The sequence below is a fragment of the Podarcis raffonei genome, chromosome 4 (assembly GCF_027172205.1).
Source record: "Podarcis raffonei isolate rPodRaf1 chromosome 4, rPodRaf1.pri, whole genome shotgun sequence".
Classification (NCBI taxonomy): domain Eukaryota; kingdom Metazoa; phylum Chordata; class Lepidosauria; order Squamata; family Lacertidae; genus Podarcis; species Podarcis raffonei.
This window is the reverse complement of record NC_070605.1, coordinates 14,025,079-14,052,302: the sequence shown is the minus strand read 5'-3', so window position 1 is coordinate 14,052,302 and position 27,224 is coordinate 14,025,079. Positions and strand designations below refer to the sequence as shown.

The 27,224-nt window shown below is 46.0% G+C and overlaps 1 protein-coding gene across 28 annotated transcripts in view; it reads left to right on the top strand.

Moving 5' to 3' along the window:
• The window catches only part of DLG2 (discs large MAGUK scaffold protein 2), an 891,570-nt gene that overhangs the window by 792,885 nt on the left and 71,461 nt on the right, over nt 1-27,224 (top strand). For all 28 annotated transcript variants that reach the window (XM_053385482.1, XM_053385478.1, XM_053385484.1 and 25 more), the window contains one exon: nt 19,869-19,983. In XM_053385482.1, the coding sequence (XP_053241457.1) occupies nt 19,869-19,983 (115 nt within the window). The remainder of the gene's footprint in view (nt 1-19,868; nt 19,984-27,224) is intronic.

Sequence of the window (27,224 nt, the reverse complement as noted above, 5' to 3'; positions counted from 1 at the left end):
CAACCTCTACTTTGTTGTTTAGTCGTGTCTGACTCTTCGTGACCCAGAGCACGCCAGGCACTTCTGTCTTCCACTGCCTCCCGCAGTTTGGTCAAACTCATGCTGGTCTCTTCGAGAACACTGTCCCACCATCTCGTCCTCTGTCGTCCCCTTCTCCTTGTGCCCTCCATCTTTCCCAACATCAGGGTCTTTTCCAGGGAGTCTTCTCTTCTCATGAGGTGGCCAAAGTACTGGAGCCTCAGCTTCAGGATCTGTCCTTCCAGTGAGCACTCAGGGCTGATTTCCTTCAGAATGGAGAGGTTTGATCTTCTTGCAGTCCATGGGACTCTCAAGAGTCTCCTCCAGCACCATAATTCAAAAGCATCAATTCTTCGGTGATCAGCCTTCTTGATGGTCCAGCTCTCACTTCCATACATCACTACTGGGAAAACCATAGCTTTATCTATACAGACCTTTGTCGGCAAGGTGATGTCTCTGCTTTTTAACCTCCAGTGGAGAGTCCACAACCTGCAATGGATTCTGTTCCACTGTCGAACAGCTCTTAGTGTCAGAAAGTTCTTCCTGATGTTGTGCCGGAATCTCCTTCCTTGTAACTTATTGATTCGTGTCTTAACCTTCAGTGCAGGAGAAAACAATCCTGCTCCTTCTTCCATGTGACAACCCTTGAGATATTTGAAGATGGCTATCATATCTCCTATCAGCCTCCTCTTTTCAAGGCTAAACATGCCCAGCTCCCTCAACAGCAGGAAAGGGTTACTGCATTCCTGTTCTGCTTTGGAGCTTATACCATAGGTATCTGTTTGGCCCCTCTATGGAAGAAGTTGCTGAACCAGATGGCCTTTGATATAATCCAGCAGGACTGTTCTTACACCCTTATTTTCACTTGGGGCAGATTCACATATGAATGTTTGTTGCCTGTGGTCTACAACTTTTAAGTAACAGGTATACACACACACACACACACACACACACACACACGTATGTATTTTTCTTAAAAGACAGTTGGCAAGCTTTCTCGGACACTGTTTGGTACCATAAAGAAGGGGCTCACCAGGGAACAGGCGCTAATTTTTGTAAGCACCTTATGGGCTTCAAAAACTGAGATTCTGTAGACTTGTGTCTTCGAATCCTTTGTTTCAGAGTGAAGTCTAGACGAGTACAGTGGTACCTCGAGTTACAGACACTTCAGGTTACAGACACTTCAGGTTACATACTCTGCTAACCCAGAAATAGTACTTCAGGTTAAGAACTTTGCTTCAGGATGAGAACAGAAATTGTGCAGTGGCAGCGGGAGGCCCCATTAGCTAAAGTGGTGCTTCAGGTTAAGAACAGACCTCCAGAATGAATTAAGTTCTTAACCCGAGGTACCACTGTACTCTGATTGCTGGTGTAACACTGTTCAGGGAATGGGGCCCAGGGAGATAGGCAGACGGAGAAGCATTTGATCTTATTTGAGCTTTCCCCCCACCCCCGTTTGTGCCCTGACATGCTACCGCTAATTCAGAGGACTACCATCCTGGATCAGGTCCCCTCTTGTGATGTAAGTGTGTGGGGAGAGCAGTCCTTTGGCAACCCCAAACATCCATGTCTTATCATAAACTTTGATGAGATGATCCTGACTTACTCAATGTAGTTATCTTCCCTTTCGGAAAAGAAGATTTCACTTCCTGTTCCCGAAAGCACAGAAAATGCTAGCAGGCCATGGGTTACAAGATCTGCCCCAAATTCATATTAATTCTGTTGCCCCTTGTGCTGAAATTCAGTCACCTTGGACCGGGCGATATTCTCAGTGGGCTCCGCTGAGATTTGGGGGTGCCAGATGTAAGAGTCGTTCGGCACCTCTGTGTGTCTGGTGCCTGCGATTATAAATAAAGGGTGACCTTCTCCACCCTCCCCAGTAAGGGAGGTTTAATGTCCATTATGAACCTCTGAAAATGCTGATGGATCCCTTAGGTGTAGAAGCATTATTCCACATCCCCGTCAGGATGATATTAAAAACCCATATTGCTTTACCAGCAGCTCAGCAAAAGTGCAGCTAATGGAGGAAAGTTCAGAAGGCCAGAACAGCTCAGTCGAATCTCTTTTCATAGGGCAGACCGTTGAATTCGGTTGCAAATTTCAATGAAAAGCCTGGGTGAATATATCCAGTTTTTCTCACTTTCTGATATTGTCTAAATCAGTTTTCAAAAAATAAATAAATCCAAACTTCCTCGTGAAAATTAATCAGCACTGTTGTGCAAATTTCTCCTAATACAATCGTACCTTGGTTTTCGAACAGCTTAGTTCCCAAAAGGTTTGGCTCCCAAATGATTGAAACCCAGAAGTGAGTGTTCCAGTTTTCGAAATATTTTTGGAAGCCGAACATCCGATGGGGCTTCCGCAGCTTCTGATTGGCTGCAGAAGCCACGCTTTGGTTTCTGAACATTTTGGAAGTCGAACAGACTTCCAGAACAGATTCCATTCGACTTCCAAGGCATGACTGTACATGCAATTGTATACAGTTTTACAAAGGCTGTGATTTGTTCCACGTCAACGGCTGAGGTCTTTTGATGGGGCACTGTGAGTATCCTGCATGCCCCACAGGCTCAGCAGACCTTTAACGGGGGCCAAACCTTTAGTGTGGCTAGCCCTGCCCTGTGGAACTCCTTGCCAATAGAACATTGGCAGCAGAGGCAGTTTTAGGGTAGCGCAACTGCAGGGGGCGCCGCTGGAATTTGAGAGCCCACAGTCCACCGCTGCTTGGCAGGAGTAATCCTTCCTTCTTCTGAAAACTGTATTATTCATGCAGCCCTTTCAGATCTGAGATTCCTTGCCAACTAGTCCTTTTGACGTTTCACTGCGATAGCATGTGTTTTGGTCTGTGATATTTTATAGGAAAGTGCCGTTCATAAATTTTTTAAGTGCACAGATAAAAATAAAGAAATAAAGAAATAAAGGAGAGCCCTGAAGCTGAAGCAAGCAAAGGCAGAGGGAAAACGGCAAGCTGAGCTCGTCGAAGGCATGCCAGATTTTGGAACATTTGGGCCAGGTTTTTTGACCATCTGGCGGTTTCAGGGCTCTCTCCTCCATACCCCCTGGTTCACTCTCTGTTATTAGGCAAATGCTCTCCCTCTCCGTCTGTGTGTGTGTGTGTGTGTGCGCGCGCGTGCGTGCGTGCGTGAAAGGAGAGGGGAAGAGAGAGGAAGAAGCTGGAATTTTTTTAAAAAATAAATCGATTATTCAGCAACAAAGCTGGTACAGTCGTACCTTGGAAGCTGAAAGGAATCCATTCCAGAAGTCCATTCGGCTTCCAAAACGTTCAGAAACCAAAGCATGGCTTCCGATTGGCTGCAGGATGCTCCTGCAAGGAGCTAAGGCAGCCTGTTCTGATGGATTGTACTATTTATGCTGAATGTAGGAAGATGAATACAGGTGTTCATTGTGGACGAGTCAGTTCTGATGATTCGGTAAGAACTGTTTTCCTTTTTGCCCAAACTGGGAGATTTTTGTCACACACTGAAAGGCAACATTTGCTGTACAGTGGTGCCTCGCAAGACGAAATTAATTCGTTCTGCGAGTTTTTTCATCTTGCGATTTTTTCGTCTTGCGAAGCACGGTTTTGGAAAAGTTTTGGAAAAGCTTCAAAAATCACCAAAGTCTTCAAAAACCTCAAAAAAAGGCTACCACACCGTGTGCTATGAGTTGCTCCTTGAAGTCAAGTCGCAACTGTATTAACGGTTTTAAGAAAAAGGAAACAAACTTGCAAGACGTTTCCGTCTTGCGAAGCAAGCCCATAGGGAAAATCATCTTGCGAAGCAACTCAAAAAACCAAAAACCCTTTCGTCTTGCGAGTTTTCCGTCTTGCGAGGCATTCATCTTGCAAGGTACCACTGTAGCTCCTCAGACACTGAAAGGAAAGTTTCTCATTCTGCATATATCAATATTCTCACTATGGATACTATAGATCGGGAGAGGGCAGAAGATAGATCAGGGTCTACTGGTCGATCTTTGTGAGACTGGCAAGGCTTTTAAACTCCCAATTTTTATTAATAACACAACAACAAACTTTCCCCCCACGTAAATGGGGTTAGGACTGCAGTCTTAATCTGCTTCCTGTTGTGAATTTTTAAAACCAGTGGAATGCATTGTTCGTCATTGTTCCTTTCACATTAAATTAGCTGGAGTGTAATGTTTCAACAAACGCACACAGATGGCTATATTCTGAATAAAACAGGCATTAAAAAAAGATTAGGATTAAAAAAAGAGGAGGATATTTATATGTAGTTGAGTTAGTTGCAGAAGTAATTTATACAAGTCCAGGACACAAGGATATAATATCAAGTGGGTGTTCTACATTGTACCACCCTGATGTCTGAGTGAGGGAAGTGAGATAGGATGAAAAGTTTATGCTGAACTGTGAAATCAAGATCGCAAGAACATCAATAATCCTAGTCCCACTTACCTGGGACTAAGACCCATTGAATTCAATGGGACTTACTTCTGAATAGACATTGTTAGGATCACACCCATAGATGGTTTGGCAATAGGAATTACCTTTATTTTTAACTTGCCATGAGGCTCTCTGTTGCTTTTGCTGCAAGCAAGAGAAGCAGGGCCCCAGCCCTCTGAAATTCATTAACTTTGAAAAGGAACACACATCTTATTTGTACATATCTCTTGATAGATGAGTTATGGATGTCTGTTGTGTGCTGTGAGATACATAAAAACATACACATATATTTCCTCATCAGCGGACAGGATAACAGAAGAAAGACTGCAAAATACCGTATTTTTCACTCCATAGGGCACACCTAGTTTTTAGGGGGGAAATAAAGAAAAACAAATTATTCCCCCCCCCCCCGCTGCCCCAAAGACCAAAGAAGCCAAGACAGCCAGCGGGATGGATACCGCTCACTGTCTTGGCTTTGTTTTTAGTTGCGGTGCTGGGGGCGCACTCTGAAGGCTTGCGGATAGCTGCCTGAAGCCCGGGGAGTGCAGCGGGCGTTGGCGCTGCACTCCCCGGGCTTCAGGCTGCAGGCTGCTATCCGCAAGCCTTCCGAGCACGGTGGGAACTCCCGCCGCGCTACTAAGGCTTGCGGATAGCTGCCTGAAGCCTGGAGAGTGAGAGGGGTTGGTGCGCACCAACCCCTCTCACTCCCCAGGCTTTAGCGAATGCAACGTGAAGCCTCCGGAGCACGGAGGGAGCGCTCCCTCTGCACTTCGGAGGCTTCCCATTGCTATCACTGAAGCCAAGGAGCCTGCATTCGCTCCATAGGATGCACACACATTTCTCCTTCATTTTTGGAGGGGAAGAAGTGTGTCCTATAGAGCGAAAAATACGGTAAATAAATTGTAGTGTAATAGATGGTGGGAAAACAGCACATGAAATTGCAGGTGGAATTCGGAACATATTGAAGCACATTGCTACATTCTTAGACGTACGTTTGCCTATCCATCCTATAAATTTTAAATACACACTCACCGTTCCTTTAACCTCCAGTATTTGACATAGCATGTTATGCCACTCGAGTTAATTAAACAATGAATTGACTCAACTGATTGACTTTTGTCTCTTGGAGTTTGAACCTTTTGGGGTTATGACATCAGTTCTCCACGCAGGGCTTACCTAAGAACGTAAGCACAGGAAGAGGCTTGCTGCTAGATGAGGCAAGAAGCCGATCTAGTCCAGCATCCTGTTTTTCAAAGTGGGAGCCATATACCTATAGGAAGGCTGGAAGCAAGATATGAACCCTTCACACAGCGTGTTGTTGAATTATGGAGTCCTCTCCTACGGGAGCTGGTGAGACAGGCAGCAACCTGGATGGATTAGGCAAATTCACGGAGGACAGGGCTATCAGTGACTACTGGCCAGAATGGTTACGTTCTACAACCACTGCTGGAGGCAGTCTGTCTCTGAATACCAATTGCTGGAAATCAAAATCTTTCCCCCAAGCTTGCTGGCGCCTCTCTTTCGTACATAAAGGTAAAGGCAAAGGGACCCCTGACTATTAGGTCCAGTTGTGAACGACTCTGGGGTTGCGGCGCTCATCTCGCTTTATTGGCCGAGGGAGCCGGCGTACAGCTTCCAGGTCATAAGGCCAGCATGACTAAGCCGCTTCTGGCGAACCAGAGCAGTGCCGTTTACCTTCCCGCTGGAGCGGTACCTATTTATCTACTTGCACTTTGATGTGCTTTCGAACTGCTAGGTTGGCAGGAGCAGGGACCGAGCAACGGGAGCTCACCCCGTCGCGGGGATTCGAACCGCCGACCTTCTGATCGGCAAGTCCTAGGCTCTGTGGTTTAACCCACAGCACCACCTGCGTCCCTCTTTCGTACATGGAAAGTGCTATATTTGCTACACAGTCACACAAACACTTGTACGTAACGTAGATGTGGTTTGAACCTGTGTTCAGAGCAACATGCGAACAAGCCTGCAGGTAGACACATACACATGCAGACAGACACAGGGACACACAAAACAAACATTGCCTCCGCACCTTTTCATCAGATCAGTCAATGAGATGAGAGAAAGGGCAATGACCATTCTCACTGCAGTGCTGGGCTGAGCAGAGAATCCAGCCCAGTGCGATGATGGGAATTCAGGTCCCTCGATCCCTGCTGCAGTTTGCATTCCCTTTGCCACCCCAGCCCACCCCCAAGTCGCTTTCAGACTACCTCCTCGGCTGCTCAAGACTCCATACAGAAGAGCCAAGAGGACTGCTGCTTATTTCCACAAAGCTTCCCCACAAATTTATTTTTAATTAAGTGGTTGCTGCTCTCATTACTTAGTGTGTAATGAGAACTGGGAGGTATAAGAGCTTGGATTTGCATATTTTATGGCGGCTTGACACACTGCTGACAGCTATTGAATTTGTTGTACTTACTTCAAAGTCCGTGTGGTGATTTCAGCCCTGCCCAAGCTTTGTAGAAGAGTCTTTCCAGATTCGGCTGTTGATTCAGCAGCATGACTAAGGTGTAAGGATAATTAGCAAGTCGCCAGTTTTTCATCCCCTCCCATCTGTTCCTTTGGCTCTTTTCTTCGCTGCAGATTTGTACCAACTAAGCGCTTGATCCTACTACAGAGCTGTGGAAGGAGCTCTCTCTGGAAGTTGGTTCCAGACATATTTTTAAAGGGTGTGTTTGGTGCTTTTCACCTTTATTTTCATGTCTAGAGCTAGCCTATTTTAGGTGAGGCTATATGCAGAACAGCACTGATTCTGCATACAGAAAACCCTGCATAACAAACCTTCCCCGAAGCACAGAATCCTATGAGGAAACACGGCATGTGATATTCTGTTGTGTATGTGATAAAAGGGTACCGTGTCTCTATAAAATCACCCTTGTCTCACTTTCCAGGTAAAGCTTTAATTTCCTTGGTTAGCTTTTCTGAAAGTGCTATGGTCCAAACTTCTTGTTTCCATTCTGACATTTTGTAGATGTTCAAAAGAGTTCCAGTTTGGGGCAACAAGTTGTCTTGAGCTGCTTCTAAAAGAAAAGTAATAGATTCTTTGTATTGCAGATTAGGATCTTCTTTTTTAAAGGTTGTTGACAATTAGAGCACTGATTCTGTGCTATTCACTGAACTTCACGGTACTGTGGGCCACTGTGCTGGTTTGCTTGAATCATTGCGTGCCACTTGCTACTACGATTATGATTATGATTATGATTATGATTATTTGTATACCAGTTCACAACATAATTATGTCACAGTTCCCTTCTTTCCTTCAAAATATTTTCTTAGTTTTAAGCATCTGGAAGTATAGAGAAAACAAAAATCAAAGAAAGAAAGAAACCAAGAAATAAAAAATGAAAACTGTAAAACATCGCAGCCTAGGAAAACATAAAGCTCTAGAGAAACAGTATGTCATCAGCTAATATGGGGATTCCCTTTATAAGTATTAAAAGTGTGTGTTTCTACCAGTGAGTACCATCATTACTTAAAGTGAAAATGAGGTCACTTCTATCCTCTGATGAAGCTGTAGTAAGCAAATGCCATGGCCACAAAGTGGCAAATGAATGCAGAAATTGAGGCAGAAATCAATCCTATCAGCCAGGGTGATTGACAGGTAACAGCAGATGACGGCACCTGAATGGCAGGGAGGCGTGGTTTGCTAAAAATGGCACCTTCTGCCATTTGGAGGGACTTTTGTTGTTGTTTAGTCGTGTCCGACTCTTCGTGACCCCATGGACCAGAGCACGCCATGCTCTCCTGTCTTCCACTGCCTCCCGCAGTTTGGTCAGACTCATGTCAGTAGCTTCAGGAACACTGTCCAACCATCTCATCCTCTGTCGTCCCCTTCTCCTTGTGCCCTCCATCTTTCCCAACATCAGGGTCTTTTCCAGGGAGTCTTCTCTTCTCATGAGGTGGCCAAAGTATTGGAGCCTCAGCTTCAGGATCTGTCCTTCCAGTGAGCACTCAGGGCTGATTTCCTTAAGGATGGATAGGTTTGATCTTCTTGCAGTCCATGGGACTCTCAAGAGTCTCCTCCAGCACCATAATTCAAAAGCATCAATTCTTCGGCAATCAGACTTCTTTATGGTCCAGCTCTCAGTTCCATACATCACTACTGGGAAAACCATAGCTTTAACTATACGGACCTTTGCCTAATTAGATCCATGGGCCAGAGGTTCCTCAGCCCTGTTCTATGTGAAAGAATCAGAAACAGCTTATTAGTTGGGGTGGAGACATCTTGCTGGCTTCCCAGCAGATGGGTCGCTGTTCCTTGCTGGGAATGGAGAGCAGGAGGGGCAAGGCAGCAGAGAGATCAGTACAATGCAAATGCATTGGCAGGAGCACTGGGTTGGTTCTGTTGGCATGTTTGCACCACACTGACCTCCCCTCCACCTCATCCCTCTCACTCCCAGGAAGCAACAGTGATTCTCCTGATCTCTGCTCCAACCAGCGAGCTTCTACTCCATCCATGGTCCTTCTCTCATCTTGCATATGGATGAGGTGCTACAATGCTACCCTAAACTTCCTCCAGCCTTCAACATCCAGTGCTGCTGGTGTTGTGGACTGCACACCAGTTAAATAAACAGGATTTATTTATTTATTCTTTTCTTCTTCTTCCTAAGAGCTGTCCCACATGCATAATAACAGTAATAACCAGGGCTTTTCCCCCAACCAGAGCTCACCTCTCAGGTGGGCGCCATTTCCATTCAAAGAGAACAAGGGAGAAGTTTGTGGTGAGCTCCAGCTCTGGCTATTTCTAGAAAAATAGCACTGGTAATTGTAATTGTAATTATTATTATTATTATTATTATTATTATTATTATTATTAGGATCAAAGGGGAAGGGGCTGGATTTTGAAAAATAGCAGATCTGGAATTAGACTTATTTATTTATTTTTAAGGTAGATACAAGGCAAAATAGAGTTGTCAGCATTTTGGGCTGCCACTGTAGCTATGCTTTGGGTTCGCAATATATCAGTGCTTAGACATTGCTAGTTATCATTTATCCCCATGCTGTGAAGAGGGTTGCCTGCTGATTTCTACAAATCAGGTCGCTGTTATCAGCATGATAGCAGACTGGCCTCTGGCCTCCCCCATCAGCTGGCCGCTGGTGCTTACAACCCAACAGATTTCCATTCAGGACAGGCAAGTGAAGAAACAACCTACGCATATTAGAAGTATGGAGAAATGGAAGGCCACTGCACGTTTGCTCAACCCTCAACCTGCTCAATCTTCTCGAGGAAATTAAAATATTAATTAAAACAAGTCTCTCTTGGGCAAGCTTTCTCGGAGCCTTGGCAAACAGAAGATCTTGGCATCGTTCGTAGGGCAGCGCTGGAGGCCAGCTAAAGCTTAAGATTCTAAGCTCCCCTGGAGGGGAAGCTTCCATGGAGTTGAGACCACACAGAAATCGCAGTGACAGAGGAGATCAGAATCAGCCTCTAGTGCAAAGACATGTTGACAGGGGGCAGCAGATATGCAGAATCCTGACAGGCCTTCAAACACAACTGGACACTGGCAGAGAATCCTTTTGCCACCCCCGCCTCTCTCAGGCTCCACTGCCCTTCAGAAGTATGGCACAGCTGTTACCTCAGCCATCCACCATGGTACCCTGGAGGAGAAAGAGGCACACTCAAGAATTGGTTACAGCTGACGCTTGGTTTCTCTTACACATTCCTTTCCACGTTAATGCTATTTCAAAGCATTTCTGAAAAGCTTGGCATCTCAAAGCGGAAGGCAAAAAATGCAGAAAGCAAACAGGAAAGCAGCATCGCAAGGGGAGAGGGGAGACGTAAAACACAGTGTTATAAAGACAGATGAGGACAGGAATTGGTTAACAACAAAGACCAGTCTAGACTCTTCCAAGCCCTACCTTGAGCTGCCGGGAATTGAACCTGGCGCCTTCTGCTCTACCACTGAGCTACCTTCCTTCTCCAACAAGAGAAGATGGCGCTCCCATGCAGAAGAAGCTGCTGTTGCTTTCTCACACGACATCAGATTAGGACGGGGGTTAAGTGGGCTGAAAGTTGTCACACTGTTATTCCAACTGTCCGAGTCGGAGCACAGGTCTGATGCAGTAGATGCCTAGCTAGCTAATACCCTATTTTTCGCCCTGTAGGACGCAGTTTTTCCCCTCCAAAAATGAAGGGGAAATGTGTGTGCGTCCTATGGGGCGAATGCAGGCTTTCGCTGAAGCCTGGAGAGCGAGAGGGGTCGTGCACACTGACCCCTCGCTCTCCAGGCTTCAGGAAGCTATCCGCAAGCCTTGGGAGCCCGCGGGAGTTCCCGCCAGGCTCCCAAGGCTTGCGGACAGCAGCCTGCAGCCCGAAACCCGGGGAGCGCAGGGTCCCTCCTGTGAAGTAGCCTGGTGACACAACCTGGAAGCAGGTGCAATGCATGCAGATTTTGTTGACCTTACATACAGTGGCGTCCAGCACAGGCAGGTGGGGCAGCCGCGATGGCACCCCACTGGGATCGCGCTGCCGGGGGCGGTGCTCTCCCCCCACACTCCTCTTCCTCCGCCACTGCTTACATAGTGGGGCCTTAGCTTTTTGGGTCCTACCTGGAATCAGCTGGTTCATCATTGCTTCTGTTAAGGGAGGCAACACCATCATCTCCTGAGCACAAGAACATGAGGATATAAGAAGATTTCTGTTGGATCAGGCCAAAGGCCCATCTAATCCAGCATTCTTTCCTCAAAGTGGCTCCCCAGATGCCCCTGGGAAGCATGCAAGGAGGACCTGAGGATGCAGATAAAGCTAGAACTTGCTGTCTCCACCTGTCGTTGACTCTGGTTCCACCTACTCTTGGCTTCCCTGCTTTCAGCCTTTGGGGCTTTCCCACTGGACACCAGTCGCTCCTAGTGAGAGTTCTCGCTGGGCTTCCAAGGCTTGCGGATAGCAGCCTGTTCTGGTGGCTGGGGTCGGGCTCCCCAGGCTTGCGGATAGCAGCCTGCAACCCTGAAGCCTGGGGCGCGCTGAGCAGCGCACCCCGGGCTTCGGGCAGATATCCCGCCGGGCTCCCAAGGGAAAGTTCCCGCCGGGCTCCCAAAGCTTGCGGATAGCAGCCTGTTCTGGGGGCTCGGCGGGGGAAGCTTGGGCTTCCCCCGCCCCAGCCCCACGCTTGGGGGGAAATTTTTTTTTTTAATTTCCCCCCAAAAAAACTAGGTGCGCCCTATTGGCTGGTGTGCCCTATGGGGCGAAAAATACGGTAATTAGCAGGAGCGGTGCAAATATCCCTTGAACCTTAGGTTGGATTCTAAGCCTGTTCAGATCAGTCACATGACTGGCATCCCAGCATGAGTTAAGCCAGCAAAAAAGTTGGTGTAACTCAAACACTGTCTTAAAAGCTTGTTTTCCTTCTGCTGGGCTTACGACATCCAGCGGCGGAGCAAGCCAATCGGGCTCCCGGGGCTGTGCGTGTGCCCTGCACCCAGGGACGGGGCCAGCTGCCCGCGGGGTGGGGTGAGTTGAGGCAGGATGCTCTGTGGGGCCTCTGAGGAGTCTGCCTGCCTCCTCCCACTCAGCCGCCCTACAGCTGAGGAGGAGGCAGCAGGCGGACCGTTTGGGGCAACACAGAGCCTACGGGTGCCCAAGCCACCGTGTCACTCCCAGGAGAGATACATGGCTCGGGCGTGCTGCATGCCCCATGGTGAGTGCATTTTGTCACCCCCCTCAGTGGTGACACCCAGCGAGGTCCAGCCCCACTGCAGCCCACTTCCTGACATCTCAGCCAGCAGTAACCTTGCTGCTGAACAGAGTTTGAATCTGACATAACTTTATTGGCTCCCAGTAAGTTTCCGAGCACAATTCAAAGTGTTGGTGCTGACCTTTAAAGCCCTAAATGGCCTCGGTCCAGTATACCTGAAGGAGTGTCTCCACCCCCATCGTTCTGCCCGGACACTGGGGTCCAGCGCCGAGGGCCTTCTGACAGTTCCCTCACTGCAAGAAGCCAAGTTACAGGGAACCAGGCAGAGGGCCTTCTCGGTAGTGGCACCCGCCCTGTGGAACACCCTCCCACCAGATGTCAAAGTAAAGAAAAATTACCAGACTTTTAGAAGACATCTGAAGGCAGCCCTCTTTAGGGAAGTTTTTAATGTTTAACAGACCACTGTATTTTAATACTTTGTTGGAAGCCGCCCAGAGTGGCTGGGGAAACCCAGCTAGATGGGCGGGGTATAAATAATAAATTATTATTATTATTATTATTATTATTATTATGCTTCCTTAAGCTACACTGGCTTACTGAAGCCAGCTTCTTGTGTCTAAGATTGCTATCCCCTCAGTCAAGTTAATTATTTTCAGTGGGTTTCCTCTGAGTAAAACTAGATGACTGTGCCCAGAGAAGTGCACACAAAAATAAGAATTCCAATCCAACACTTTGAAAAGAATCAAAACATCAAAATTTTAAGAGAGCAGTAAAAAAAAAAAAGTTGCTCACAATGACTTTAAATATCCCTGTTGTAGTATCTGTTGACATAATTGTGAATTCATAGGTGACCAGAGCACTGAATCAGCCTTGACCTTGACCTTGGTGATCTGAAACTTCAGTTTGTCCAAATTTGTTGAGTGCTCTGTAACCTGATTCTGTTTGTGCAGGCCTTTGTGCAAACACACATCCTGCGAGTCTTGGACAAATAAGGTCATGTTCTATTTGAAAGACAGTTTCTAAAATAAAGAGATTTCCCTCTACAAGAGTAATGATGGAACGACAAATGTTGAGCGATACACATTTTTTAAAAAACCTACGTCAGAATGGAACATCAATGCCGTTTCCATTGGAAAGATTCATAGCACAGTTTTAATGGGAAAGATTCATAGCGAAGACACTAGGCTCCTTTTGGGGTGCATCTTTCATAGAAACTATATCTGGATTTTTCATTCCGTAATTTTCTATCTATATTCCTTCAAATTCAGCCTCTTTCTTATAGAAGCATGGTATTACATCCCTGAACTAGTAACCATCTTAGAAGTGGGGGAAATGCCTTAAACCTTTGTTGATTAGTTTGAGGGGGGGAAACAGTTTGTGTCTGTGACAATAGTAGTGAAATGATTATTTGATGCTAACTCTGAGCCTAATTAGCAGTGCCTCTTTAAAAAGCTTTTATCATTAAAATTTTCTCTGGGATGTCCTAGCTTACTAAATGGAAAGTGTTTTTTTACAAGAAATAACTTTTTTTTTAAATGACCAAGACAAACAAATCTGTAGCCTGAAGTGGTGCAATCAACGATGGCTTTAGCAGGGCCTTGGGTGTGACACTCCTCTTTTGTTTATTGAAATAGTTCTAGAGCATACTTTCATTTTTTAAAAAATAAGCAGACACTCAGAGCTTTGTCCTCTGAGCTATAGTGAACCGTAAGAATTGTTTCCCAGAGTTCTAAATTTATTCACCATTTAAGGTATATATATTCTTCCCTTTTGCCTCAAAAGCTCCTAGAAAGGCTTACAAATCTGTAAGAAAAACACAGTTTCTGCCCTCAGGATCACAAAAGACACAGCATGAGAAAGAAAAAGTGAGGAAGAAGGAAAGGGGAAAGAACAGACTTAGGCAAAAAAAAATATTATTAATGCCACTATTAAGGCTCTTGTAATGACCAGGTTGTATGGAAACAAGCTACTTGCTTTTCAAAAAGTAGGCATTTGGGTCCCTCCTGTGAAGTAGCCTGGTGACACAACCTGGAAGCAGGTGCAATGCATGCAGATTTTGTTGACCTTACATACAGTGGCGTCCAGCACAGGCAGGTGGGGCAGCCGCGATGGCACCCCACTGGGATTGCGCTGCCGGGGGCGGTGCTCTCCCCACACACTCCTCTTCCTCCGCCACTGCTTACATAGTGGGGCCTTAGCTTTTTGGGTCCTACCTGGAATCAGCTTGTTCATCATTGCTTCTGTTAAGGGAGGCAACACCATCATCTCCTGAGCACAAGAACATGAGGATATAAGAAGATTTCTGTTGGATCAGGCCCATCTAATCCAGCATTCTTTCCTCAAAGTGGCTACCCAGATGCCCCTGGGAAACCTGCAAGGAGGACCTGAGGATGCAGATAAAGCTAGAACTTGCTGTCTCCACCTGTCGTTGACTCTGGTTCCACCTACTCTTGGCTTCCCTGCTTTCAGCCTTTGGGGCTTTCCCACTGGACACCAGTCGCTCCTAATGAGAAGCCATGAAGCCCCATAATTTATCTGGCTTAGCTCTGAAAGCTTCTTCACCATACCAGGCAAGAATTCACCTTGCCTTCTGAGCCAAAGAAGAATTTTTGGGGATGGAGTTCAGGAGAAGAACTTTATATTAGAAGTGAGCTCAGCGACACCACTAGATACAATTCTCCTGTTGCCACTTGGAGAGCGTATGTCACAGGCTCACCAGCTGGTTACATATGCCGTGTAATTTCCCATTTTGTAAATAGTTATCTATATTTACTCCGATTTAAGAAACACTCGAATTAAGTGGAGATGTGCTGCATTTAGAACAGTGCTGCACCAAACGTTCTCTAACTTCCATATTTGATGATTTCAAAGTAGCACATTCAGCTGGGGTGGCTGTGCGCCCTGTTTCGCAGAGGGCAGTCCTTTGTTTCGAAGCATCCTCTGCTTGAAGGGTCATCTGGTCCAAGTCTGGTTTAAAGGCAAAGGACCATCTGAAGAGAGAGCAAGAAGGGTCTTAACATTGTACAATTCTTCTTCTTCTTTGGCGATCACTCGTAGCCAAGTAAGATTGTCTTTCATAAACACGGTTTTAACAATGATTCCGTAAGTGACTGTGGAGGCCAATTCTGAATCCACACATCCTTCCACAGTGTGGACATTGGTTTCTGGGTGGGAGTTGATCCTGGTGTGCAATTTGCCAAGCGTGCCTTCCTCTTAGCACGTTTCTCCCTTTCGTCCTGAGTTTGAGTGTCTTCAAAGCCCATGACACCTTTGGTAAAGGCTGCTCTCCAACTGGAGCGCTCGCAGACCAGTGTTTCCCAGTTGTCAGTGTTTATACTACATTTTTTAAGATTTGCCTTGAGACAGTCTTTAAACCTCTTTTGTTGACCACCAGCGTTACGCTTTCCATTTTTAAGTTCAGAATAGAGTAGTTGCTTTGGAAGACGATCATCAGGCATCCGCACAACATGACCAGTCCAACGAAGTTGATGTTGAAGAATCATTGTACAATTAGCAGCAGCTAGACAGTGCATTGAGCCAACTGGTCCCCTGGTCCCCACTACAGTCAGACCTATGGTTTTTCTCCTTTTTAAATTGGCAGCTATATATCTAAATTAACATATTCAGATATGTGCCCTCTTTGAGGACCTCCCTGGAGCTGTCAGGGGTTGAACCTGGGACCTTATACATGCAAAGCAGATGCTGTCCCACTGAGCTCCAGCCCTTCTCCATGAACCATTTATATTACAAATGGGGAGACTGTGACCCTCCAGGTGTCATTGGACTCCCACAACAGGTTTCCCAGCCCTGATTTAATGGATCCAGGAAGAGAGAAGAGGAGGTGGGAAAGAGGGGAAAGAAAAATAGCAATGTGATTCAATCACTAAAATGTGCTTTGTCATCACAGGGTTATGCATCTCAGTTCCCTCCCTGCACCTCCATCAGATATCCTGTGCTTTTAATATCTTGGTTTGGGATAAATTCAGAAAGCAATATCACTTTAAGTGGGTGGTCCTGTCACAAGATCCTTCGGCTGCTTCAGTGGCTAATTCCCTTCCCACACTGAAAAGAAATTGGCTTCATTATTTGCAACAGTAGTGGGCAGACTTGAGACTTGCAAGATCATCTTGGGGTTTTTTAATTAGAGTCCTGAAGTCTGCCAACTGGAGCCTAGTGCAGAAGAGTGGCTCTGCAAGGCTAAGAATGAAAGAATAAAAATCCTTTGAGCACCTTCTCAGCTCAGGCAATTGTGATCAGGGCTGGAGGAGAGACAGTTTGCATTTAACGGTGAACTTGCCTAATTTTCACATTCTAAAACAATATGTGCACTAAAGCACAGCCATCTTTTTGAAATTCACACTGAGCTGTACTCCAGTTCTGGGTTTAGGAATCCTGCATCTCAATGCCTATCAGTGGGTTCAAAGTTGCAAAACAGCAAAATATACAACTGTCCCTTTGAAGGATCAACCTGATGCTCAGTTCTGGACATGCCATGTGAAGCGGTGATTTGTGCAATTGTTCAGATACGGTTTTGCAGATAAATGTTCTGACCACGCAATGCCAGATAGGAGAAATAGCATTGAAAAACAAAGTGAATACATGCTGCACAATTGTGGCTCTTAAGACATACTGTATGCCCTGTGTATTAGTGATTCGGATCCATGTTGTGAAAATTTCAAATCCACTGTTGCAAAGAGGTATTCCAAATGTGTGGTGTCATGCTGATATAAGAAGGAAGAAATAACCTTGAAGCTCAAGTGAGAGGTTTTGCACATCCTCGAACAGAAATGCAGTCTCGCAGGGTGTATCCACGTGAACTGGGCTGGGCAGGGGTCTAGAGCAAAGAAATACTGTATTGCTCAAGTTCATGTGGGAGTTCAATTCTGCTCAGAATGGAAACTGCCGATCATCTGATGCTGCATTATCCAAGACTTAGCTTTTTGATCTTACTCCTCACTCTGCCCATTGGAGTCTAAATATAGATGTCAACTCCCACGTCTACTTGCATGGAATTTCTACATTATTTATTAAAGAGAAAGGCTGTGCTGAAAATGAAAGATCTTTATATAGAACTAAAGCTAGCTAAGCTAGCTAGAACATCTGCAGTCAAGGGACAAGGTACAGACAATGAGCCACTTCAGATGTTACAAAGAGAGTCCTCTGGAAATGAGTTTCAAGCTTTCTGTAGAAGTGAAGTTCGGCTCTTAAGACTTTCAGAATGAGAAAGAGAGAAGGACTATTCTCTCCTTGCACGTACAGGCTAGCGTGAGGAAGGTGATGGCCTTGGTGGTGATGGGAAGAGGGCAGTCTATCAGCACATGCTCAAGAGTACTGTCTTCATGAGCCTTCAAATAAAAATGTTCTCACATGATAGGAGATTTGTGGACAGAGATCCGGAGCTGCCATCTGAACCTGGAAATGCTGCAGATGGTGAAAAAGTAGGGGGCAGGGGAGAATAGGAATTCGAAATCATTGAAATAGTGTAGCTTAGAAACCAAATCCACAGGGACGCAGTTGTAATTGTGGTGGTCAAATTTTGCCAGTTATGGGCTAATGCAGTGGTTTTTCAACCAGTGTGCCATGGTACCTTGGGGTGTCTTGCATGATGGTCAGGGGTGCTGTGGGCAACACTGGCCTCTGTCCCTCTTTGACACCTAAGCTGTTCGGGAACCAAGGTACCACTGTACTGATTTAGTACATCTCCAGGCTAGTGGGACCAGGGTGGGGCCAGTGGACACGCCACTCCATGTAGCAGGGAAGTGATGGGGAACCTGCGGGTGGAGAGGTCAAAGGATTGTGACGAAAGGAGAAACAAAAATTGCTGATGTTTGCTTATACCTTCCATGTCCTATGTCTGGAATGGAAATCAGTGCAGCAAATTTGATCGGTATTTCCCGTGGTTGCTTTTGGTCTGCAAATGATATGTAATCGATCACGGCTTCCATCTCCACCACCCATCCACCCCAATATGCATTGCATTGCCTTTTCATTGAAATGAATGGGTTGGAATAATGTAATGACAACGTAATTTATGCATTTAGTTAGGTAGAGTGTGTAAGTTACTTAATTTCTCCACTTTGGTTCTTTCCTGCGGTCATTTAGTCAGTGTGATATCAGGGAATGTTACCTAATGTGATAAGGAAGAAAATATGAAGACACAGAGACTTTGTGTAGTGGCTGTCAAATCTCCAGCCAGCCTCACTTAGATTCGCTTTTACTGAGTTGCGTTTTCAAGCTATGCGCTCTGGCATCCTAGATGGACAATATAACAGGGTACTGTATGAAGACAGACTCTGTATATGTGAGCAACCACAGGTGGAAGACATCTTGCACAGATTACTACATTGCCCACTATACATTGGACCCAGGAGGCTTACCATTCTCCGTACAGAAAAGATGTCTCTTCCCTGCAGAGAAGGTCCTTTGGCTTCTTAGTGATGTAAACACTTCAGTGGCTCATAAAGTCACCATTTTTTGCTTTGATGGCCAAAAAAATCAGAAAGATGACCCTGGACAATATAGCATTGAACTGTAAGGGAGACACAGAGATCTAAATAAAGACCATTATATGTAGCGCGACACCCCTTTTGCTTGTCTTCTTTTTTATTCAGATTTGTCACGGCCAATGGCTAGCACAAGAAAGTTATTTGGATTGGATGTAGTGGCTGCCCGCTTGGCTTTCTTTTACTGCAGAAGTGATCCTGAAGAAAATGCAAAGTAGATGTTGCAACTATGGTCCGCCATCAATCTCACATTTGGACTGTTTTGCCTGCAACGGACCACATAATCTTTGTATGCGCTGGTTGCACTAGCAGGCATCGGAAATGGGAATAGCAAAGACTTTGAGGAAGGCTGTAGCTCCTTACTACATGGGGCTGCCCCACATCTAGGTGGGGCTTCATAGAAGTGAAGTGTGAATCAGTGATGGCTTCATAACCACCAGAAGCTTCTCTGACAGCACACGCCTATATATTTCTCCCACCTTTCTGCAACAGCCAGCCTAGGTAGGCCAGTCTTGCCAGAGGCTCACAAGCACAGTGCAACCACACACTCCTTTAGGCTCCCTTTAGCCCCAGACCGGGGTGTTTTGTGGGGGTACAAGGCAAATATTTAGGAGGGGAGACAGAGAGAGCATCCAGCCTTTCTGCCTCTTTCCTGAGCCTTGGAGCTAGGGACTGAATCAATTCAGGTAGCAATAGGCTGGAGATGGGGGCTGTGAATGGGCAGAAACAGATTTTCATGGGTGCTGAACTAGATGGGCAACTGGCCTCATTCAGCAGGGAGCTTCTTATGTTCTTGTGTTCTTTCCCCCACACTGAATGCTGGAATCGTTGCTTGCTGCCGTCCCTATATTTAATTGATGTCAGATCTTCATTAGTGATTACAGCTTAATATGTGATTAGGTCTTGATTCATTGCATCACTTAATTGATTAGTCCATTAAACTTCAGAGCCTTTGCCGTTACACAGCTTTTATCATGTGCCTAGCCAATTCCAGTGTGATATTTTGCTGGAGGATTGAGTTAGCCTTTCTTTTCGTGGCGATTGCTGTTTAGCAACTTTGTATATCTATTTGTTTTTAAATGTGGTGGACTGTTCACATTCTTCTTAATGACATTAAATATGCAGACTGATAAATTGGCCCAGATTCTTGGCAAGTGGTCCGACCTTATCATGATCACAGTCTTCCATGTTTAATCAGTCTCACTAAAAGAAAAAGGGGGGTGTAATGATGAGCTGGTGATTGCAAAGGGTTCATTAATTGATTGATCTATTTGCATTATTTTTCAGAGTACGCTCGATTTGAGGCCAAAATCCATGACCTGCGTGAACAGATGATGAATCACAGCATGAGTTCTGGATCCGGCTCCCTGCGAACCAATCAGAAACGTTCCCTCTATGTCAGGTAGGGATGCAATATGACAAAATGACAAACAAACAAAAATCAGCAGAGAAAATGGAACTAGAGAATTGAACTGATGGAGAATGAGGTTGTCAAAGGCTACTGGCCACGATGGCTTCATCATCATCATCATCATCATCATCGTTTTCCATGAAGCATCCCAAAGTGACTTATAATATATACTACTTCCAGTATCAGAGGCAGTATGTTTAAACAGAAGAGTGCTGTTTCACTTCCAAGAGTGCTTGTGAACGTTCAGTAAGCAGCTGGTTGGTCATAGTAGGAGAGAGCATGGGCCTTTTGTCTGATCCTGCAGTGCTCTTCATATGACAGTGACAAACAGCATGATTGCGTTTTCCCTAAATGGCTTGGGAACCCAAAGAAGGAGTGCTTCTTTGCTTATAGGTCTGCCCATGTGCCGAGATCGTAGGAGTGCAGGAAGCTGACATAGGGAGTCAGACCTTTGTTTTTAGGACAACCAGTGGTGTGGAGTACTCCACCTGCCTGTCGCCTGCAACCTGGGAACGTAGCTGTGTGCTGGTCCTGAGATCGGCTAACCCACCAGCCCTTAATCCCAAGGACTCTTAAGGGGATGCCCTGTGGGGCTATGCAGGGAGCTCACCCACTAGTTACAGCCCTTGGCTAACGCACCACCAGAACCAGTTAAGATATGATGGAACACTGTGCATAAGATGAGGACAGAATGCTATGAATAAGGCAAAATGCCAAGATCCCAGGTTCCATTCAGGGTAGAATTCCTCCTCAGCCCACAGCAACCAGATCCATCATAAATAGAGGCCAAAGGGTGGGGTGCAGAGCTAAACTAGGGGATGCACTCCCTCAGGAGGCAGTGATGAATGCCAACTCGGTTGGCTTTGAAAGAGGATTGAGCAAACTCATGGATGCTATTAGTGGCTACTTGCCATGTTCTCCTCTACAGCCAGAGGCAGCTTCTGTTCACCAGCAGCTGGGATTCTCATAGATGCTCTACAGTGGCCACTAATCCCGCTTGATGTATTCTACCACCACAGCTGGGGGCTTCCGAATAGCATTTGCCACACACTACAAGAGTAGGATTACCAGACATCCCCAGTTCCCGGGGACAGTCCCCAGATTTGTAAATCTGTCCCGGACAAATTCCGTCCCTGGAATGTCCCCAAAATCACAAATCTGTCCCCAGGAATCATGGCAGCGGCAGCCTCAGCAGCCCGGAGCCAGCCTGTTAGCGCAGTTGGGTCTGGCTGGCTTCAGGAACTGCTCGCTGCTGTGGTGCCCGCCATTTTTCCTGTGCCACGGCAGCGAGCAGCTCCTGAAGCCAGCCAGACCCAACTGTGCTAAAAGGCTGGCCCCTCCTGGGCAACGGCCACCTGCCCATGACTCCCGATCCTCCCCTGATCTGTCAAAACAAAGGGGGAAGGCTCGGGAGTCACAGGCACGCGCAGTTGTCCAGTTTTTAAAAAAACTCTGCGCATTTATGTTTCACAGGGTGCGAAAGAAGAGCTTTGCACCTTTATACAATATGCATGTGTGCTTGGGCCTAGGGTCTTTTGCCTCACCATTCCCACTACTGACTCCCTGTTGCTACTCAGCTTCAAAAAAAAGAAAAGGGTCCCCGGATTCATTGAAAACAATCTGGTAACCATATACAAGAGGGGCTAGTGTAGTTCCACAGAACGAAAAATTATGTATGTGTAAAGAGGTTCTTTTGAGAGAAAGGAATTAAGAGCTTTGACATGCTTTATGGTTCTCTCACTTTATGCACAAACTCTGGGCAGTTTTGATGAGCGGGAGGGAGGCAGCCCCCAGTCTTTCTTAACAGCAAACCCCTCCTTAAGTACGTCCTTTTCTCATTTTCCACCGCTCTCCGCCCCACCTCCATCTTGAAGACTGCAAATTGGAGGAAGGCAATTTGTCAACCCCCCAGTAGTGGTGATTGCTCATGGTGGAACTAACTCAGATGATGACCTTACAAAGATCCAATTAAGCATGGGCTCTTAAGAATATGTCGGCATGACAGGGAGAGGGAAATGAGGACGCCCCGCTGGGAGGAAAAACTGCACCTCGGCGTGTGGCTTAATGATCTCAATTTGGTTTCTTCTGGATGCGACGGGTCAGGAGAACTAATGGGGAACTGTTCTTGCAAAACATCAGTGGGGCAGTCAGTTCACTGATAGCTGAGTGATGCTGTATGGAGGGGGCATGGCAAAAGTGCTGTGGGGGATGTACAGCGATGGTGGACATTGCTGCCTCTAGGAACAGATAAGTTGTGCAGTGTCCAGGAGAGAGTCCCTGCCATGCTGCTTGTGCTGATAACTCTGCTTCTGATCTCTGGATCTATGTGGCACATTTTTATTTATTTATTGCGTGTGTCTCTTTTGAACTCTGCTTTTCGGCCAGGATTGGCTTCCCATTAAAATCTGTTGTGATATAGAGGAAGGGGGTGGTTTTATTACTTCTCACAAACCCCTTACTGGATTGGTGGTTTCCAGTATAGACTGTAGGTGCGCCTGAGAGATCCAATAGGTGAGGACTGCAGAGGGGTACTGGTGATACTTAGAAAGAGAATAGGCAAGTTGCAGGTGATCAGAACCCTGGTCAGCTCCTTCTGGAGAAAGTACCAGAGACTGGATGCAAAGCAGATTGGAGCTCAGCAGAGAGGAAGAAAGAGACAAGATGTTAGGATATTTCGGTTCCTCCTTAAAAGGGAGCAGGCTGTGGGTCACAGAGTCTGCGTATTTCCTGTTTCACAGGATGTTTCTGTTGTGTCTTAGCTTTCGTTTCTGTTGTTGCCTGAGCATACGGAAGCAGGCAGTCATGTTTTTCTTTGTTCTGATCAACGCTGAATAAACTTGGAAAAATGCTCTCCTGCTGTGCATCTTTCGCTGTGTGAATTCTGCTGATAGAGTGTGCACCAGCCTAAGAATGTGGCAATCTATTTCTGAGGCTTCGTGTTGCTAATTGCTGATACTGCGCGTCCACGGGAGATCGATGGATTGTCCGGCAGCCGGCTTGGGGGCTCAGATGGACTTTATCTCCCTGGCAGTATCCCAACACAAAATTGGCTGTAGTCACTGATTCTGATTCCAGTTATTGTTGAGCTCCCTGCCTTCCACCCTACTGGTCCCAACGAGCACCAGACACCACTGACAGCGCTTTTTCTCCTTCCCTCTCAGGCAAGGACTGAAATTTGACACAGGGTGCTAAATGTGGCAATTAGAGATCCTTGCCTTTCATTTGAATCAGAGCAGATTACTAGCTCTTGTGGATAATGGGAGTGGAGAGACCACTTGTAAGATTAGGTAGCGTTCCTTTTATCAATGTGCCATGCAATCTGACCTTGATACCTCCACCCTGATCTTGTTTCTGAGGCCTGCTTGCACAAACTGCATTACAAGGTGGCTCCCTAAAGGCAATAGCGTAGAGTGTATCAAATCTTACTGCAAGTGAAGGATGCCATTTTTGAACATACATCCATAACTCCCTGCAATTAGAAAACTAATGCATTGGGTGGAAAGTTTCACCACCAGATGGGTTCTTGCTGTGCTAGTTTTTCTTCCTACTACTACTACTTACTACTAGCAATTATTATTATTATTATTAAATCTATATACAGTGGTACCTCGTGTTATGAACTTAATTTGTTCTGGAGGTTTGTTCTTAACCTGAAACTGTTTTTAACCTGAAGCACCACTTTAGCTAATGGGGCCTCCTGCTGCCACTGTGCCACGGGCGTGCAATTTCTGTTCTCATCCTGAAGCAAAGTTCTTAAACCAAGGTACTATTTCTGGGTTAGCGCAGTCTGTAACCTGAAGCGTATGTAACCCGAGGTACCACTATAATGCCCTTCATCCATAGATCTCAGGGCAGCTCACAGCATAAAAATACATGATTGGAACACAAAATACAATAGAAAGAACAGAACAAACCAATAACTCCCCTCCACCCCCCCTCGCACAAACACATTTAAAAGGGTGTAGGATGTTAATCAGCCCAAGGCCTGGTCGAAGAGGAACGTTTTCACCTGGCTCCTAAAGGTGTACAATGAAGGTGTCAGGTGAACCCCACCCCTTGCATTCAAAAATATGATTTCCCCCCGCCTGCAGTCTAGAGTGGCATGATCTGTTTTACTATCATATTCTGAAGGGTGTGTAGACTGGGCCACATAATGCAAACCGAAAGATCCGGTAGTAAATCCATGGGGGATACACAGCCTGTTAGATTTTTACCTCTGGCTTCTTCAAGAAGCTCAGGGTCCAAATAATTCCATAACAGAGGTTCAGCGTCCTCATACAAAGACTGAAAGAATGAGACCCGAAGGTTAGGAGGAATTTGTGAGGATAAGGGGGTGACAGCCTTGTGAGTGCCAGAAGTTACCAATTTCCAGAAAAGTGTCTGATTTTGGGTCCAAATATATAGACATTCCAATCACCCCTGTTGTCTAATTTAACGGCTGTCTACACACTGGCTGGCAGTGGCTGTTAAGTGCTTTGAACCACCCTGAGACCTATGGGTATAGGGCAGTATACAAATTTAAATAATAATAATAATACCTGCATATGCCGGGATTTGAACCTTGGACTTTCTGTTTGCAAAGCATGTGCTCTACTGAGCTAGTCCAAAAATCTAAGGACTATGCCACACTCTTCCTCTAATATTTGTGTCCCTAAGAAGATAACACCTCGGATTTTGAAAATTGTTACTCTTAAGATTGCCCCAAATGAAAAACTTTCCACCCTGGTACAAGATGCCTGGATTTTAGATGAAAGAAATTGATATGAGGGTGACTTTGTTGGGAATCAGGTTCTAGAAGCTTTCTACTCCCTTTCCAGAACAACGCATATTCCACATAGTGCTGCCGGCGGTACATGCACTTAGCAAACTTCTTAAAATAGACTTACCACCACGGCTTATACTAACAGCTGGTGGAAACTTCAGTCAGAAAATAGTCACATGAATACAGGCTCTGGGAACGCAGTGAATTACACCAAACAATCCCAACATTTCTCAGTGATTGCAACAGACTTACAAATTTTATTGGTTCCAGTAGCACCTTAAAGACCAACTAAGTTAGTTCTTGGTATGAGCTTTCGTGTGCATGCACACTTCTTCAGATACACTGAAACAGAAGTTGCCAGATCCTTCTATATAGTGAGAAGGTGGGGAGGGGTATTACTCAGAAGGGTGGTGGGAATGGGTGATTGGCAGATAGCTGTGATGAGCCTGTTGACGACTCTTAACGACTGCAATAGGTCTTACAGGAAAAAGCAAGGGGTGAGAAGGTGAAAAATGGCTTTGTCATGTATAATGAGATAAGAATCCAATGTCTTTGTTCAGACCAGGTCTCTCCATGGTTTTAAGTTTGGTAATGAGTTGCAATTCAGCAGCTTCTCTTTCCAGTCTATTTCTGAAATTCCTTTGGAGTAAACAGCTACTGTGAGATCTTGTATAGTGTGCATGCACACGAAAGCTCATACCAAGAACTAACTTAGTTGGTCTTTAAGGTGCTACTGGAAGGAAAAAAAAAATTTGTTTTGACTATGGCAGACGAACACGGCTACCTATCTGTAACTGAAATTTTATTGGAGCGCAGTACCAACCAACACAGAATCATATTACTTGGTCTGTTTTTCTTGGGGCAAAACTGGAAGAGATTGGTTTTGCCTCCTTTTTGCTATAGGAATTCACCCACAGTTGCATTCTGGGGCTGCTGTTAGCCCAGGCTTCCTCAACCTGTGCCCTCCAGATGTTTTGAGACCACAATTCCCATCACCCCTGACCACTGGTCCTGCTAGCTAGGGATCATGGGAGCTGTAGGCCAAAAAATCTGGAGGGCTGAGGTTGAGGAAGCCTAATTAGCCCCTTCTAAGGGGAAAAATAGCATAAATCCCCAGGAAAGATTAAGATGGAGAAAATGTCACAAACACCCAAGGGTCATTGGTGAGGGTGGACTTCTTCCCTCTCCTCACGTATTTTTTGGGGGTGCAATGAAGATCTTTCCACTGCCTTGCATTGGGAAAGGCATACCGTATTTTTCGCTCTATAAGACACACCAGACCATAAGATGCACATAGTTTTTGGAGGAGGAAAACAAGAAGAAAAAAATTCTGAATCCCAGAAGCCAGAACAGCAAGAGGGACCTGGCTTCTGGGATAGCCTCTTGCTGTCCTGGCTTATGGGATAGCCGCACGCACAGTGGCGTAGCGTGGGGGTGCAGGGGGGCCGGCCGCACCGGGCGCAACATCTGGGGGGCGCGCGCTCGCACTCGCAGCTCTCTGCCCCTACCTAGATCCACTGGTTAGGGGGCGCAAATTACTTGCCTTGCCCGGGTGCTGACAACCCACGCTATGCCACTGCGTGCGCAGCCTCTCCCAGACAGCGGGAGAAAGACACCCCCAAGAGCCATGGCAGAGAGAAGGGCAGCCCTTCTCCCTCCTCGGGGAAAAGCCCCGAAGAGCCACACACACACTCCACGCGGCTCTGTAAAGGGAGCGCTGAGCAGAGCCTCCCTCCTGCATTCGCTCTATAAGATGCACACACATTTCCCCTTACTTTTTAGGAGGGGGAAAGTGTGTCATAGAGCGAAAAATACGGTAGATCTTTGGGGAAAACAAAGCCTCCTGGAAGGTCACAATTTCCCTCCCTCCCGCTCTGTTTTATTCTCCCCTCACACTGCTCAGTTCCTCTTTGCTTTATTTTTGTCTTCTGCGCTGCTGTACTGCGTTTGCGCTGTTTGTTTTCGGCTCTATTGTTTGCACATTTTTAATTGCCCAGTGAGCCGCCCTGGGAGTCTTACTGATTGAAAAGCAGGGAATTAAATTATAGAAAGCCAGCTGACAGAAACTAAGTACATATAATGTCCCTGGGCCCAAAAGAATGTTCATGGGGAAACATCACAGCAAGAAGCACACACACCTCACCTGGGTTTGGAGAGAATTAGCCGGGTACCAAGAGACTTGTATATAACAGGTTACGCAAATGATGCAAGTATCTGTGAATATAAGCTTGTTCCCGCTTGGCATTGAAACAGTCATTTGCTATCACAGAAATACAAACAGGATAGAAGCACATTTTAACCTATGTGGGCCTCAGCGCAGAAGACCACATGTTGTGCAATGAAATTTTGTCAGATCCATTGGGTTGCCAGGGCAAATGTAGAAATCTTACATATACTGTATTCCTCTCCCCCCGTCAACAAATACCTGTTTTCTTCCAGTTATTCAAGGGAATAAAACTCTCTGGGAAAT